This window comes from Lepidochelys kempii, chromosome 1 (genome assembly GCF_965140285.1).
Source record: "Lepidochelys kempii isolate rLepKem1 chromosome 1, rLepKem1.hap1, whole genome shotgun sequence".
Lineage (NCBI taxonomy): Eukaryota > Metazoa > Chordata > Testudines > Cheloniidae > Lepidochelys > Lepidochelys kempii.
In genome coordinates, this window is record NC_136380.1 from 306,845,788 (window position 1) to 306,861,740 (window position 15,953).

The 15,953-nt window shown below is 40.9% G+C and overlaps 1 protein-coding gene across 1 annotated transcript in view; it reads left to right on the forward strand.

The window, feature by feature from the left end:
• Nucleotides 1-15,953, forward strand: part of CFTR (CF transmembrane conductance regulator) — a 144,553-nt gene that overhangs the window by 101,062 nt on the left and 27,538 nt on the right. The window contains exons 22-23 of the mRNA XM_073328163.2: nucleotides 11,570-11,812; nucleotides 14,225-14,380. Of these exons, the coding sequence (XP_073184264.1) occupies nucleotides 11,570-11,812; nucleotides 14,225-14,380 (399 nt within the window). The remainder of the gene's footprint in view (nucleotides 1-11,569; nucleotides 11,813-14,224; nucleotides 14,381-15,953) is intronic.

Sequence of the window (15,953 nt, forward strand, 5' to 3'; positions counted from 1 at the left end):
GAGCATATCCTTTAAAAATATCCAATTTTGATTGTCAAATTGTCATTGATGACAAATCCACCACATGACTTGGTAAATTGTTCCCGTGGTTACTGACCCTCGCTATTAAAAAAGTATGTCTTATTTTCAGCCTGAATTTCCCTATGTTCAACTTCTAGTCATTGAATCATGTTATACCTCTCTGTGCTAGAATGAAGAGCCCATTATCAAATATTTGTTCCTCATGTAGATATTTATAGACTGAAATCAAGTCAGCTGTTAACCTTCTCTTTGTTAAGCTAAATAGACTCAAGCTGCTCAATCTCTCACTATAAGCATGCTGGCCGCTGCTTCTTGCAGCTCCCATTGGCCGAGAATGGCAAACCATGGTCACTGGGAGCTGCAGGCAGCCGTGCAAATGTAAATAAACTATCTGGCAGCCTGCCAGCAGATTACCCTGATGAGCTGCAGGCTGCAGGTTGCCCACCACTGCTCTAGACTCAGGCCTGCCAAGTGTCATGTGTATCACATCAATTGCTTTTGGCAGGCTGCACTGCATCTTCCCACCTCTCAGGGAAAGGGAGAGAACTACTCCACCTCTCCCCTCCTCCCACCACCCCATCCTCCTGAATTAGGGCAATGTGCACTAAAATATAAGGCAGGAGACCATATATAGCTTTTCCATTGATTGCCATTAATATTTCTGTGCATAGCACAACTCTTATTATCCAAGCCCTCGTATGCCTTAGCAGGGGAAGGCAACTATAACTCACCCATTTCACAGATTAGGTAACACTGACGTTTCACAAGGAAGAGCTAGACATAGTACCCAAGACTGGAGATGTCTGTACAATGGATTTAGCGGTTTGTTGGAAAAATGTTGAAAAATGAAAAAAAAAATCCATTTCAGGTTGGACCATAAATAAAGTTATTTGACATTTTTGGTGAATCAAAAAGTTTAAGAAAATTGTTTGGGGTCTAATGAAGTGTTTCATTTCCACAAAATTAAAACATTTCATTTTAATTTGGACCATTTGTAAACATTTTTGGATTTGTTTGAAATAAAATTCAAGGAAATTTTAAAACTAAAAATTGTTTCAACCCAGAATAATTCAAAATGTTCTGTTTTAAAATGTCAGAACTAAATATTTTGATTTCTTCTTATTCCTGCCCTCCCGCAATGATCAAGCTGGTGAAATCAACACAAATTTGCAGAATGTTGTGGTATTGCCAAATCGGCATATTTCACCAAAAAGAGTTTGGGCTGAAAAATTCCACTCAGCACTATGAAAGACAGAGCCAGGTTTCATTCATTTTGCTTTTCAAGAAGATCACAGTCTGCTCTCTGAAGCAGGAATCCTGAAACAACAAATCATTGTGTGACACACTGGAAAATGTCTCCTACCTCCCTTTCTGGGCTGATCCACATAGAGGATAACAGATGCCTTCCACCACCAGTTAATTCTATAACTGAAATGGAAGAGGACTGTCCTGTGTATGTGAGTTGTGGGTGTGAATTCTCATGAAAATCCATGTGGGTAATATATATGTAAACCCTTCTTAAGTTAGTGTGAGGATCCTGTTAATGATTTTTTCTATTGCAAAATTTTATATTTAAATTTGGATGTTTTACTATATTTTTTGTATTTCTGTTAATGGAAATGATTTTTGATCGTCTCCAATCCGGTACCTTGACGTCACATCCTACTCTCCTAACTTCATTTGTCTTAAAATCATTCCACTTTACACCTGTTGTCTTTCAAAGAACACTCATCTCTTCTGCCTCCAGCCTCTGATGTCTGTTTCATTGAATGCAGCTGCTTCCAGACCACAGAGTGTAATACTATTAGTACCGGTTTCAGAGTAGCAGCCGTGTTAGTCTGTATTCGCAAAAAGGAAAGGAGTACTTGTGGCACCTTAGAGACTAACCAATTTATTTGAGCATGAGCTTTCGTGAGCTACAGCTCACTTCATCGGATGCGTTGGAGTCTGTTGCATCCGATGAAGTGAGCTGTAGCTCACGAAAGCTCATGCTCAAATAAATTGGTTAGTCTCTAAGGTGCCACAAGTACTGCTTTACTATTAGTACACTAATTTAATAAATTTCACTTTGGTGCCAAACGTTATGTTTTTATCGGTCCATAATTTCGTTAATTTCTGTGCAGCACTTGTGGCTAAGGCACATCTCCTTTTAAACTCATCCTTTCTGGAACCGTCAGCACAGATTAAGCTTCCTCGGTTCACATGAGATTCTGAATTCACTGCTGCATTTTAATGTTTTATGTTACTTTTTCCAAGATGCAACCACTTCGTCTTCTTGGCATTTATTGTAAGTCCGAGTCAACTACATCACTTGTCCAAGGTACTGAAGAGAGTTTCATCATTAATTCAAATGTGTCCACCAGTTGTACAATGTCATCTGCGTAAACAAAGGAGTTTACCTATACATCATCCAGTATCACACTCTCCAACCCATCTAATGTTCTTAATGTCCAGTTTAAGAATGTGATGAAAAGCAGTGATTCTGTGCCCTCTTGTCTTACACCAAACTTTGATTTGAATCAGTTGCTTAATTTTCCACCAATTTTTACTACATTGCAGGAGTCTTCACACATTGCTTTTATAATTGCAGTTATCTTTTCTGGAACTCTATGTGATTTTGCTACTTTTCATAATACTTCATTCCAAACCAAATCAAATACTTTCAAGAAGTCACTGAAAACAGCAAATATCGTTAATCGCCTTCTTGCTACTCCCCCCACAACCTTGGGGGGGCAGCAAATTTTTTGCCTGGGGCAGCAAAAAACCTAGAGCCAGCTCTGTTAGCCAGTCATCTGGTACCTCCTCTTACTCCCATACCTTGTATATTTTTTCCTAATGCTTTGATAGCACTTGTCCCACCAGCTTTTAGCAGCTCAGCTGCTTACAATGCAGATTACAATGGTGGGATATTGCAGAAGACAAGACAGATGCTAAAGAAAATAATGCAAACACAACAAAAGTCCATCTGACTGAGAGGCTGACTACTGACTAGGTGGCAGGACATCATGTGCAGGGATAAGTCCAGGCTGGGCTTAACGGAGGAACAAACCATGGACAGAAATGAATTATGACACTGAACTGCTCCCCATGTTTGTAATGATTAGGGTGACTAGATAGTAAGGGTGAAAAATCGGGAAGGGGGTATGGGGTAATTGGCACCTATATAAGACAAAGCCCCAAATATCAGGACTGTCCCTATAAAATTGGGACATCTGGTCACCCTGGTAATGAGGGTCCAGGATGAAAAGAAGGGAGATCTAAGAACTGTGTGGGGTATTTAATTGTAGAGTGTGTTTGATGAGACAGAGCAGTATGAGGGAGATTTTGAGTATGAGGGAGATCCAGAAAGTAGAAGACCCTGCCTTTTAGACACCAAAAGGCTGGAACTGAATGTACTAAATGTATCTTTCTAGAAAAGGAGCCTCATTCTTGAAGGTATTACATTAGCATTTATTAGCACATTGCTTGTGAGCTATTAGACTCTTTATCCTGTAGGTTGCCAGGTTAATCCTTATGGAGCTGGTCTGGATTCAAAAGCTTCTCCCACTTAATGGATTTTGGTGTGTCTGAGTTCCAGTTCACACCCCATAAGCTCACCATCATGCTTTGCATTAATTGGCAGACTCAGAGCTGCCCAGAGATTCATGGGACAGAAAGAAGGAAATAGACCTGTTATTCTTAGAGCAAGTTTCTTTTTCCCCTACCACAGCAGGGTTGATGCTTGCCCTGCTGCTGCTCTGGAGTAAACAGGCAAGTTGATTTAAGAGGGCTGCCAAGTCAATACCTTTCATGAGCATTAATACTCTCAATACTTTGTTTTGTTGAAAGAACATGTGCTGTATGCTCCCCCATGTTACGTGGCATAGAGAGAAACACAGGATGGATGCTAGGGCAAAGTACCCGAGGAGGACCCCAGATAGAAGTAGACTTCTAAGTGCTTGTGTAGTAAGATGAATCCCATCATACCACAGTCCAAGTGCCATCAGGACCCTTTGTGCCACATATGCATCAGGGTGCACAAGTAATAAGTGGGGGCACTATAAAAGGGGACGGAATCAGGGAATATCTGTCAAGCTTGACATTTTCCCTTTACAAAACTGTATGAGAAGGAGCACATGTTCAAGTCCAAGTTCAGCATTAACTAGTATGAAACATTCCATTCCTGCAATTAACAGCATTACCAGTGGCTCCAGACACACACTGGAAACCTAAGCAACTATGCCTTGAGTGCCTACAAGATTTAATGACAGCACAGGGTTTGAAAAGTTATTGTGAGAAAAGTTATTGTGCCTAGCTACCCACACCCTGACTGAAGAAAATCAATGGGTTTTTCTGCACAGCATTAAGCTGTTGAACCAATGTTCCATTGTGTTTCCTGGTCACACTCCATATGACCTCAGACAGCATGTTTTCCAGGGGATGATACATTGCAACATCACAACTGAATGCCATGCATTTCTGCTTTGGGTTGGGTATCGTCCCTCTTCCTAGCAGGAAAGCATATGGGCATTTTGAGATTAATTATTTTATCAATTAGTCTTTCCATTTTCTGGGAGTTGACAGTACACATGTATTATTCATTCTGACATTAAGAGTTTCAGAGAGCCAAGCTAAATTAGAGAGAGAATTAAAGTGTAAATGTTATTAAAATCTCAGACGAGACTAAACATAGCATATTATGCTCTGAGCATTTTTTTTTAGCATTAAGAATTAAATGTACTGTATTTTTCTGAAGCAAAAGTTTGGGAATTCAGAAACAGCAGGCAAATTGCTGACTGAGATTACAGATAAGGAGCATACTGTTACACAAATTCAGTCAGTCATAATGATTGAGGTAAAGCTTCTGGATGAAAAGGAAGGATGATTATTTTTGTAAAATGTTATTGATATTTATACACTGGTGTGTACAGGTCTAAATCATAATGCAAGTGACAGAGCCAGCCAAGCCATATTCTGAATATTTCTAAAATATTCAATTGTGTAAAATATCTGCACACATGGTGTAGATGATAAATCTTCCAGTAAGAGTCTCAGACAGACAGATGAAATTATATGTCTTTAGGCTTTCCAGCAGATTTTCATTAGTATGTAACAGTAGGATGGCTTAGCCACTATCTCGTGGATAGTTATGGGGATTCAGTTCTTATGGGCAAGTTACTTTTGATTGATTCCCTCACATCACACTTACTGAAAGTGCCAGGGACCTCATTTTATGGGCATCGTATTAACATCTTTCTCTCAGATTTGAAACTTTTGTGTCTCTCTCTCAGGCTGGCAGATTAGAAGGAATTATCTTTTGATATCATTCTAAATTAGTGTAGTTTTGCTTCAGAGAAAAGAGCTATGAATGATCGGTGTACATTGAATGAATTGAATTTGACACTTTTCTCAGTTGTCCGAACAACTTTGGTTGACAAATGTAGAGAAAAAGAGACTGCCCAGCATATCTAGGATCTAGGAGATCTAACCCAGGTGCCTTTATTTAAAACATAAAGTAGATTTCAGAATGTTACCTAGTAGGTCTCTTCAGTTTTTTCTTGCAGTAAATGAAGTTGGAGCACTATCTTGGTTATAGAGCTAGCTGCAACTCTGTGCCCTTTTCTGGTTCACAGAGTGCATAGCCCCCTTTCCGGTTCTCTGCCCCCTCACCATGCCTTCACCACTCTCAGGGTGGAATCCCAGAATTCTCCCACTCTTAGACCAGGCCCCAGGCTTCCACTGTGCTTACCCAGCAGGTCTGACTGGTTTCAGCATCGGCAGTGTTACTCTTTAGTAGGTGTGATCAGTGGTAAATTCAGTGACCCAAAACAACCTTCTCAAACTAAGAAGTACAGTTTAATCTTTAGTAACAGAGCATAATATGAGACAAAAATAACTTTGTGAAAAACAATAAAGGCCCACCATACCTATCTTACTGAAGGCTTGCCATCCTTTGGAAGTTTAGGGTAGCCTAACTCTTTAGACCAAACAGGTGTTCATGGGTGTTCCCCACAAACAGCTTCCTGACAACCAGCTGGCCTCCAGTCAGAAAGAGTCTTTTAAACTCTTTATTGTCCCTTTGATCTGTTCATTCCCAGCATTGGCAAAGCTTTGTAACTTGGCTGGCACCAAGGAAGTAGGTTCTTCACAGTTAATAGCTCAGGCTGTGTCTCTTAACACCCTTGAAGTGTTTACCATAGATTGTTTTATCTGGAACCATTGTTCCATCTTCCTGCTTGTTGTTTTATTCTATTCTATATAGGTTTTTATACCATGCTCATCACTATAGTATCTGAGCACCTTCCATTAGAGCATGCAGCAATATGACTACACAGGTCACATGCTTGTTCTGTCATCCACTCCCCCGAGGGAGAAGTGTGTGGGGTGGAGTGGAGAGTCTTGTTTTGGTAGGGTTTTTTCCCCTTCAAATGTACCTTTTGGTATGAGTTTATTCTAGAGAAGGCAAAGTCAAAGAAATGTGGCATGCATGTGGAGAAGAAAGTGATGAGGTTTGTGATAATCCTTAGCTCCTGGGGAATTCCCCAACAACCTATTATTAAACTAAACTAATAATATATTGTGACAAAGTTCCTCCTCTGCCTTGGTGGGTCCTGCACTTATTGGCGGATTTGCTCGGCTCAGAGGTGCATGGCAGCCCTCAGTTTGGCCGCTTTTGTGGCTCAAATCTGCCGTTCACTCAGTTAGCCTCATCACTGGCCAGCATGGGGAAAAGAAAGAAGAACAATCCCCACAGTCTCTGCTGATTTACCTAGTGGATCGGGGAACAGGCCAGAGACCTTCCCCTCTGGTGGAACCCACAATCCAGGTCAACTCCTCTGGTATCAAGCAGGAAGTTGGAGGGATGGGGGGAACCTGGGCCCGCCCTCTACTCTGGGTTCCATCCCAGGGCCCTGTGGATTGAAGGTGTCTACAGTGGCTCCTGTAACAGCTGCATGACAGCTACAACTCCCTGGGCTACTTCCCCATGGCCTCCTCCCAATGCCTTCTTTATTCTCACCACAGGACCATCCTCCTGATAATGAGGAGTAGTATGCCTTCTCACTTCTTCCAGTAGTATGCCTTCTCACTCTCAGCTTCTTACACCTCTTGCTCCTCGCTCCTTGCACGCACACCACAAACTGAAGTGAGCTCGTTTTTAAACCCAGGTGCCCTGATTAGCCGGCCTGTCTTAATTTATTCTAGCAGCTTCTTGATTGGCTGCAGGTGTTCTAATCAGCCTGTCTGCCTTAATTGTTTCGAGAAAGTCCCTGATTGTTCTGGAACCTTCCCTGTTACCTTACCCAGGGAAAAGGGACCTACTTAACCTGGGGCTAATATATCTGCCTTCTATCACTCTCCTGTAGCCATCTGGCCTGACCCTGTCACAATATGCATACAGTAAGTATCCCAATAACCCAATGTAGCCATAGACTAATTATCCCAATAATCAAGTCACATACAGTATTCATAAGGTATTACAGAGCAGTTTCCTAAATAATTACTGAGCAGCTCCATGCCCTTCACAAGCATATTAGTGCAAGCAAAACTGTTGGAACTATTGATTTTCAAAGGCATGAATGGAACCTAGCTGGCTAGCTCCCCTTGGCTTTTAGTGTGAGTTAGACCTCTACATGCCATTTCTGCCAAACTCCCTCTCAATGCCAAATTCTGCTCTTTAGTCATGCAACTTCCACTGACTTCAGGAGGAACCACCACAAGTACCCCATGGGCAGAAATTGGCCTCAGGAGCTAGTTAGTCGTTTCTTATTTTTTAAAGAAAGACCTCTCTCTCTCTCAATCCAGTTATGCTGGAATCAATCTTCAGTAAGGCCCAGATCCACAAAGGACAATACTTAGCGTTGAAATGCCTAACTTCTAGGTGCCCAGAAAATCAGAGGAACAGTAATGTGATCCACAAAGCCTGAGTTAGGTGCCTAGACTCCCTATACAATGCATGGTGAGAGAGAGGCACCTAAAAATGCCACCCACAAAAGGCAACATGCTAGGCAAGGAGCTGCCTCAACTAGGGAACTTTTACCCTGAAAACGTCAGTGCTGAGTTTAGGCTTCTGCCGGGTTAGGCAGCAGCTGGGCAGGGGTTTTGTGGATCACAGTGGTGCCTAAAATTGGGAGTTAGGTGCCTAAGTAGCTTTGTGGCTCTGGGCCTAAGTTACCAAGCCTTTCCATTATTTTCAGTTCATTAGTTGGCCCTCTCCCGACACCATTTTCATACATTATATTACATTCACACAGATTTCAGTCAGTAGAGAAAGTTAATATCATTTATAAGGATGGTATATTTTGTTGATTTCTGGCAAGATATATAATGATTGAGAAAGGTAAATCTTTGACCAATGGTTAAAAAAAAAAGAATGTCATGCCTACACTTAAGACTTCTCTGTTCTTCTTTTGAGGAGATACTATTCAAACCTACAAACTGTGTTTTTTAATAAGCTTGTAAAGGAGATCTTCTCCTTTACAACACTTTGAGATAATTTGTCTCATTCACTTCTAAAAATAAATAGCAGATCCCTGGCAATTGTTACAGTAATACTCCTACTTCATTTTCCAAACAGTGTTGCTGCTGTGAGAGTGGGAAAATCAGTTTACAGTAATGACTGTGTCACAGAAAACGTAATTAGCCTTACTCCAAAATTAATGAAATATAACAGCAACAGGATATACCAAACATACATATCCCAATGTCATTCATAATGAAACATCCAGAAATGGCATGTGGGGAAACAATAGCTTCATATCTATTTCAATGCTCCAACAATCATTTACTAACAAGAAGCAGGCTATGAAGTCTATTCAGCCTGTGATATGTAACAGTAATTTGCACTTGCATGATTTCTGTTTGTGTTCAGAATGCCTTACCAACAGTATCCAGCTGATATATGGCATATCTTGTTGTGCAATGGTATCTGAGATTGTCTCTTTTTAATTAAGCGGATGGCTTAATAAATTTATCTTGATAATTTGTTTCATGATAATGTTGCGGCTGGGAACTCTACAGTGGTGTCCATTGGTGGGGAGGAACTCCCCTTCCCAAGGGTTTTGTACTTGCACAAAGTTCTATAGGCTACGGAGCTCGGGGGAGGAGGACATGACCAACCACTTTTAAGCAGTGGTCCCATGCTAAAATCAGTCTGGCTGCTGTTGTAGCATCGCTCCAGCTGCATGGTTGCAGTGCCAATCAAATTGGGCCCGGCTGCCCCTCTGTCCAGACAGAGGGCTGGCCAACTCAATGGTGGCTTCACCTGGCATATGGAGAGTCTGTTCCTGTACAGAGGAGCACAGGGGAGTCCACTGAGAACTCGACTCCTGGCAGCACCAGCTGAAATACTGTGTTGGTATGAGAGAGAGGGGAGACTCCCTGGTGGAGGGAGACTCAGGGTACCTCTGGGAAAAATGGGGCGGGGACAAGAATTTGCCCCCCTTCCAGAATTATCAGAGTTGGTGCCATTGGCATGACAAGAGGGATTGGACTTGTGAGAAGATACAAAGAATTTTGGTAAAGAATCAAATTCTTCCTATTCTCCCTTTCATGTCACCATGATAACTGTGGTGCTTAAACTAGGATCCAGACCTCAGTTTTTCAAGAGCTTTTTATCCTAAATCTGCAGGCTTCCGAACACCTGGTCCTAACAGAAAACACTGTTAATTCAGCAGTGCTTCACTCATTGTATGGGGTGTTTCCTGATGTGAAGCTGTTTGCCCTGTGGAGTAACAAGCTGCATTGACTTCATCCTCAAAGCTTGTAAATTCCTCCAACTGGAGATCTACAGTTGTCTGGAGTTCACATACTCTGCTTCAGGTGCCTTTAACAAAGGCATAATACATTTTAAAAATGTGCCGTATCTTAACATGCAAGAGTAAAATGCCAACTTTACATACACGTAACATTAAAACTACTGAACAAAGTTCCTTTAAGCTTGGCTTGTATTTTGAACCTCAATGAGATATAAACAAGATAGCTAAGACTGATTTTTCTAGCTTCAGTTTCTCATGTAATCAAAGCACAGAATTTCTGCTCCCAGTCTACTGGGAAAGTATTATTGTCAGGCATACACACTGTACCTCAGACATGACTCAACATATTTGACTCAAAAAAAAGAGACACACCTTAGAGCTGAGGTCAGTTGGATTATTTCAGTCTCAAAATGTATGAGAGAAAATTACAAGCAAGTGGAAAAAAAAAGAGATTACAATAGAAGCTGGAATTCTAACCTTAATACATCAGGCACTAGCAGCATCTGCTGTAACATAATGTGTCATATTTAAGTAAATATTTGGATAACAACTGAAGTATTAGAACTGTTCATGAACATTTAAAGGGAAACTGCAGTGGAGTAAGAACATACAGTTCTCTAGATCACTGTAATGAATCTAGTTCCAACATCCTTCATCAGGCTGTAGTATTTCTACTGCCATACACCTAAATAAACAGTAGTGTCAAGTGCATGGGAAGGGTTCTTCCTGAAGAAAAGGTCAGACTGGAGGAAGTTAATGATGGTTCTCTCCCAATTTCTGCCCACATGCATCACCAAAATGAAATGCCACTAATGGTTTTATTCAAATCGTTTAAATATGAACATCTCTCTCCTTCTTGCATACTTTGATCTGCAGTGAAATAAATCACAGGAGTGACATGTAAATTGTTATCAGTAGCTTTCAGTGTTCATATCCTCATAAAAACATTTCTGTCAGAGTTATTGTTTCAAGCAGCTTGCAGAGCTAGGTAAATACCTCCTCATCAGTTAACATTTTGAAGGTTGTCTTTGCAACCATAAGGACTGAAGATTTATTTATTTTTAAATTTAAAGTTGGATTGTGATGCAGGAAGGGAGTGCTAGCTCAACAAGCCACTGACAGCCAGTATAATTCAGCCTTGTCTAAGCTCCCTGAACCATGACACTTGCTCCCCATCTATAGGGAACCATTGTATTTACAACTACAGGCATAAAATTAAGTGCCATAAAACTTCCCACCCAATTTGTACAATGTATAGTTGTACAAAGGTATGGACAGTTTCTCAAGTACATATAAATGCTCAAAGATTTTTAATAAATGTGAATGTATAATGAACTTTCTGTTGTACCTGATGTTAGAGTCGTGGAGCTTTAAAATTCCCCACATTCTATAGGAAAAGGTGTCTCATTGTTAGGTGATCCAGCATTAGTCAAGGGAAGTCACTCGTCAGGTCAAGAGCCCCCTGCAGGACAGGCGAGAGTTTAAGACTCCAAAACTGTGTCAATAATTATACTCTATTCTTACACGTAGATTTTCATCCAGGATTCTCAGAATCTTTAGAAAAGGTACAAAGTATTACTTTACCCAAGTTACAGTTGAGGAAACTGAAGCACGGACATGTCATGAGATTTGCCCAGTGCCACGAGCACAATCAGGAGCAGAACCAGGGCTCTCCACAAAAAGTCCCCTTGCTTTAAACATTAATTCACATTATATCCTACCACAAAAACCCCAGGCTTTATTGTGGGAATTACTGTTCGGCTGAGGTATTCAGAACAACTTCAGTACTGGTTTTTTGTTGCTGTTGTTCCCAGATGCGGTCTGTAAGCCGAATATTTAAATTCATTGACATGCCAAAAGAAGAAACAAAAAACACTAAGCCACTAAAGGATGACCAGCTTACAGGGGTCCTCATAATTGAAAACAAGCATGCAAAGGATGAGAAGCCCTGGCCATCCGGAGGCCAAATGACTGTCAAGAATCTCACAGCCAAGTATATTGATGGAGGAGCTGCTGTATTAGAAAACATTTCCTTTTCAATAAGTCCTGGACAGAGGGTGAGATATTGTTTTGTCTTGTTTGAACTGACTTCAGTTAAGTTTATCCCCAAAAGTCCCTTTATGAGACAATTGAATTACTACAGTGTTGGCTGACTCTGGTAGATTTCTAATGAACAAAAACAGAAAATAGCTGCACCAACATAGATTATCTAAATCACCTAAAAAAGGAATGAGGTTTTTCCGTTTGTTTTTAATAAGAATTCAGCTGTGAAGTTATTAGATACAGGTAGAAAAATGAGGGGACAAAATAGCTCTGAGCTGCTAGGAATCCTGAGAGTAGTTACAGCTCAGTGAAGTATGATAAGGACTCGTTTGGGGTGTGAAAGTGGAGAGTATTGATTACATACCTACAGAATAGCTCACCAAGTTCTATTCCTGCACACGAATTTGGTTGCTCTCTCTGTTTGTGCTCCTCCCTGGGTGGAGGGAAGTTTGCTAATGAAGAGAGATTTGGGGGGCAGACTGATCCGGGCAGGGCGCAGAATAATACAGGGTGATGTGCCAACAGTAATGCATCCCTAGCTCTAGTATTCAGAGGAATGTGAGCTCCCAACCACTCATCTGATGTGTAAAGCGGGTCTTCAAAGGGCTGTACAAACATTTAACTCATCTTCACAGCCCATTAAGCCAAGATTTAGGAAAGCATCCCTTTTCAGGAAAGTCCCATTGAAGTCCAATAAGGATGCACTTAAGCACAAATGTAAGTACTTTCCTGAATCAAGGCCCCAGTGAGGAAGACGTAGGCAGGTTTAGCCCTATTTCATAGCTGAGGGAACAGAAACAGAGAGGTTAAGTGATGTTCCCAAGGTCACCCCGTGAGACAGATCTCTAGCTGCTGTAAGCTGCCATAGCTCCATCGGTTTTAATGGAACTATACTGATTTGCACCTGCTGAGCATGTAGAGGAGCCGAAGACTGGAACTCAGGAGTCTTTTTAGCGTTGTCCTCTAAGCCACTCTCCCTCTGGATGAGATGTACGCTCTCTGATACCTAACGTGTGGGTGGTGGATTCAATTTCACTCTACTTACTACCTGGAAAATCGATCAATGCCAAAGCATAATGAAAAGGAAAGATTTTGTATGTGCAGTAGAGAGATGGGCAAAACGCTGCCTTGCAATTAAAACAAGGATCCCTTTTACAGCAGTGTGCCTAGGAAGTTCATTCCAGTTTCAGAGGTTTTCCCTTTACTTGAAATGGTGAATACCACTAGGACTGGTAATGTCTCTAGAAGCGGAATGGTATTTTACCTTGCAGCTAGATTCTTGTAAGTTCCTCCTATTGAGGATAATAGAAACAAGCATGAGACAGAGGAGGTAAGAGAGGCCAAGGATCTACAGTGCTTTTAACTCAATGGTAGCAGCAAGTGCTTAGCCCTCACTCCTCTCTTGGAGTCAGGTCTGAAGCTGTGTTGTTCACTTTACAGGGAGGGTCCTGAAGAGCAAGAAATTTCCACCACCTCACTTCCAAAATTGTCTTGTTCCCATCTGCCAAGGGAGCCCAGGCTCAGATTGCACAGCATTAGCTGTCAGAAAATACGCTACAACAGTAGCCATTAGTGTGTCAACATTTGCCAGCTGTTCCCACAGATATTGCCTATTCTAACTGTAGGGGATAAGAAGAGGCAATCTTCAATTCCACTGTGTGGGAAATGCAAACTATTTAAATAGCAACCACTGTTTTTAGGAAGTATCAGATCCTTCTACTGTGGCATAATTAGGGTCTCAGTGGTGTGGTCCTTCCTGCAGAAACCAGCCTTAATATGGAAGAGATTGTTTGCACAAGTATGATGGTCACGCATTTAGAAGTTCCTTCTTTGATTGATGTTGTCTCATCTGCAGTATTTTGTCAGCCCTGCTAAGTTATGGAGAAACCAGAACAAGCATTACAACCATAACATAGTGCCAGAGTATGATCTGATTGATGCCAGTATCAATGAGGTGCAAAGTCATCAAAGTCAATCAAGTTACCCCAGTGTAAGATCAGACTTAGGCCCATCTTAACAACATTGCTGAAATACAATACAGGCTTGTTTTCATTGGTTTGAGTTTTAAGGTCTTTTCTGAAGGGGGATCCACTACAAAATGGAAGGGGAAGGGCTGTCGGGAGGATGGATAATAAATAAGGATAATGGATAAGCAAACTTATCCTCTTTGGTTAAACACAGGACAGATTCTCTCCTTAGGTAGCTAAATGAGGTTACACAAAAGTAAGAGCAGAATCTGGCCCAGTGTTTCATATCTCTGCTGAGGTCCTTTACCTTTCCCAAAAACAATGGTAATACACATCCTATCCTACTAAGTTCTGTATGGGATAGTTCTTCAGTTGTGCTGCTACCTTGCTTTATGGTTAATGCATGAACAGTTTTAAGCAAGGATTCTCCATTCACTTTGAATTATTTTAACATTGCAGGTAGGTCTTTTGGGAAGAACTGGGTCGGGGAAAAGCACTTTGCTCTTTGCCTTTTTAAGGCTGCTGAATACAGAAGGAGATATGCAAATTGACGGCATCTCTTGGAACACAATCACTGCGCAGCAGTGGAGAAAGGCATTTGGAGTTATACCACAGGTAATGACCAATGAAGTGACAAGGTTTTAAGTAAGATTTTTCCCAGTATCGTACCTGGTTATTTTTCCATATGCAAACAGCAAACTGATATGTTGAGCCTAGCGTTAGTTGCTTTTGACTGAAAATCAAAACCAAGAACAAAAGTGTAGATTCTGTGAAAGAGCAATGTGTAGCTCTCTTCTGAACAGAGCTCTGCCTTTCACCAACAGCTTGCTGCAACTCTTATTGACAGCGAACTCCTAGAAAGGGAAAGGTAGAGTACACGCAGGAGACACAAAGCATCACAGCTTCACTGCCTGCTTACGCCCCTCATTGTTCCAAAATGCATTAGTGCCACTTGTAGAAAAGGGGAACCATCTGATTTGACATGGTGATGTCACCTATTGTTTTTTAAAGCCTCATTATTACATTTTAATGAATTTGAATGATAGTTCTTGCACATTTCCCTTAACAAATTGGTAGTCATACTGCTATTAACTTTCCTCTCACTTTAGTGGCTTGGGCTCTGTTGACAGTTAGATTGAGGGCTGGCTTATATCCATCTATGGCAGTGGTTCTCAACCTTTCCAAACTACTGTACCCCTTGCAGGAGTCTGATTTGTTTTGCGTACCCCAAGATTCACTTCACTTAAAATCTACTTGCTTACAAAATCAGACATCATAATACAAAAGTGTCACAGCACACTATTACTGAAAAATTGCTTACGTTCCCATTTTTACCATATACTTATAAAGTAAACCAATTGAAATATAACTATTGTACTTACATTTCAGTATATGGTATATAAAGCAGTATAAACAAGTCATTGTCGGTATGAAATTTTAGTTTGTACTGACTTCACTAGTGCTTTTTATGTAGCCTGTTGTAAAACCAGGCAAATATCTAGATGAGTTGATGTACTGCCTGGAAGACCTCTGTGTACTCCTGATTGAGAACTACTGAGCTATGATACTTATATAGCAGCCATTCTCATACAATCTGAGCCCTTGACTATTGTAATGCATTTATCCTCACAACGTCCCTTTGAGATAGAAAGTACTAACGCTTTACAGATGGGGAACTGAGGCAAAGAGATACTAGGACCTAGATTCTCAAAGGTATTTAGGCTCCAAACTTTCACTGAAATCAATTGAAGTTAGGAGCTTAAATACCTTTGAGGATCTGGGCCTAAGCAACTTGCCCAATGTCACACAGCAAGCCTGTGGAGGAGCAAGGAATTGAACTTGTCTCTCCCAAGTCCCAGGCTAGCACCATCCTTCCCCTCTGGTTATATTAGTATGCTACCTGACTGGGAAATGAACATTATCTGGAGTAAGTTATCTAGAGTAAGTAGAATATTATGTATAGAATGAAAAATAAAGTGTAGTGATTGGTCATTTGTAACAGGAGAGAGAACTATTACAGATTAAACATCTTGCTTTTTATTTTATTGATGAAAATTGTTAGCCCTCTCCAAAAATGTTGACCCTGAATTTGTTGTATTGACATTTTTATGTGTTTTGAAAGCTTTATGATGCATGAGTTTTCACTTACATACAGGATTTATCTTCAATCCTTAGCAAATCATTTGAG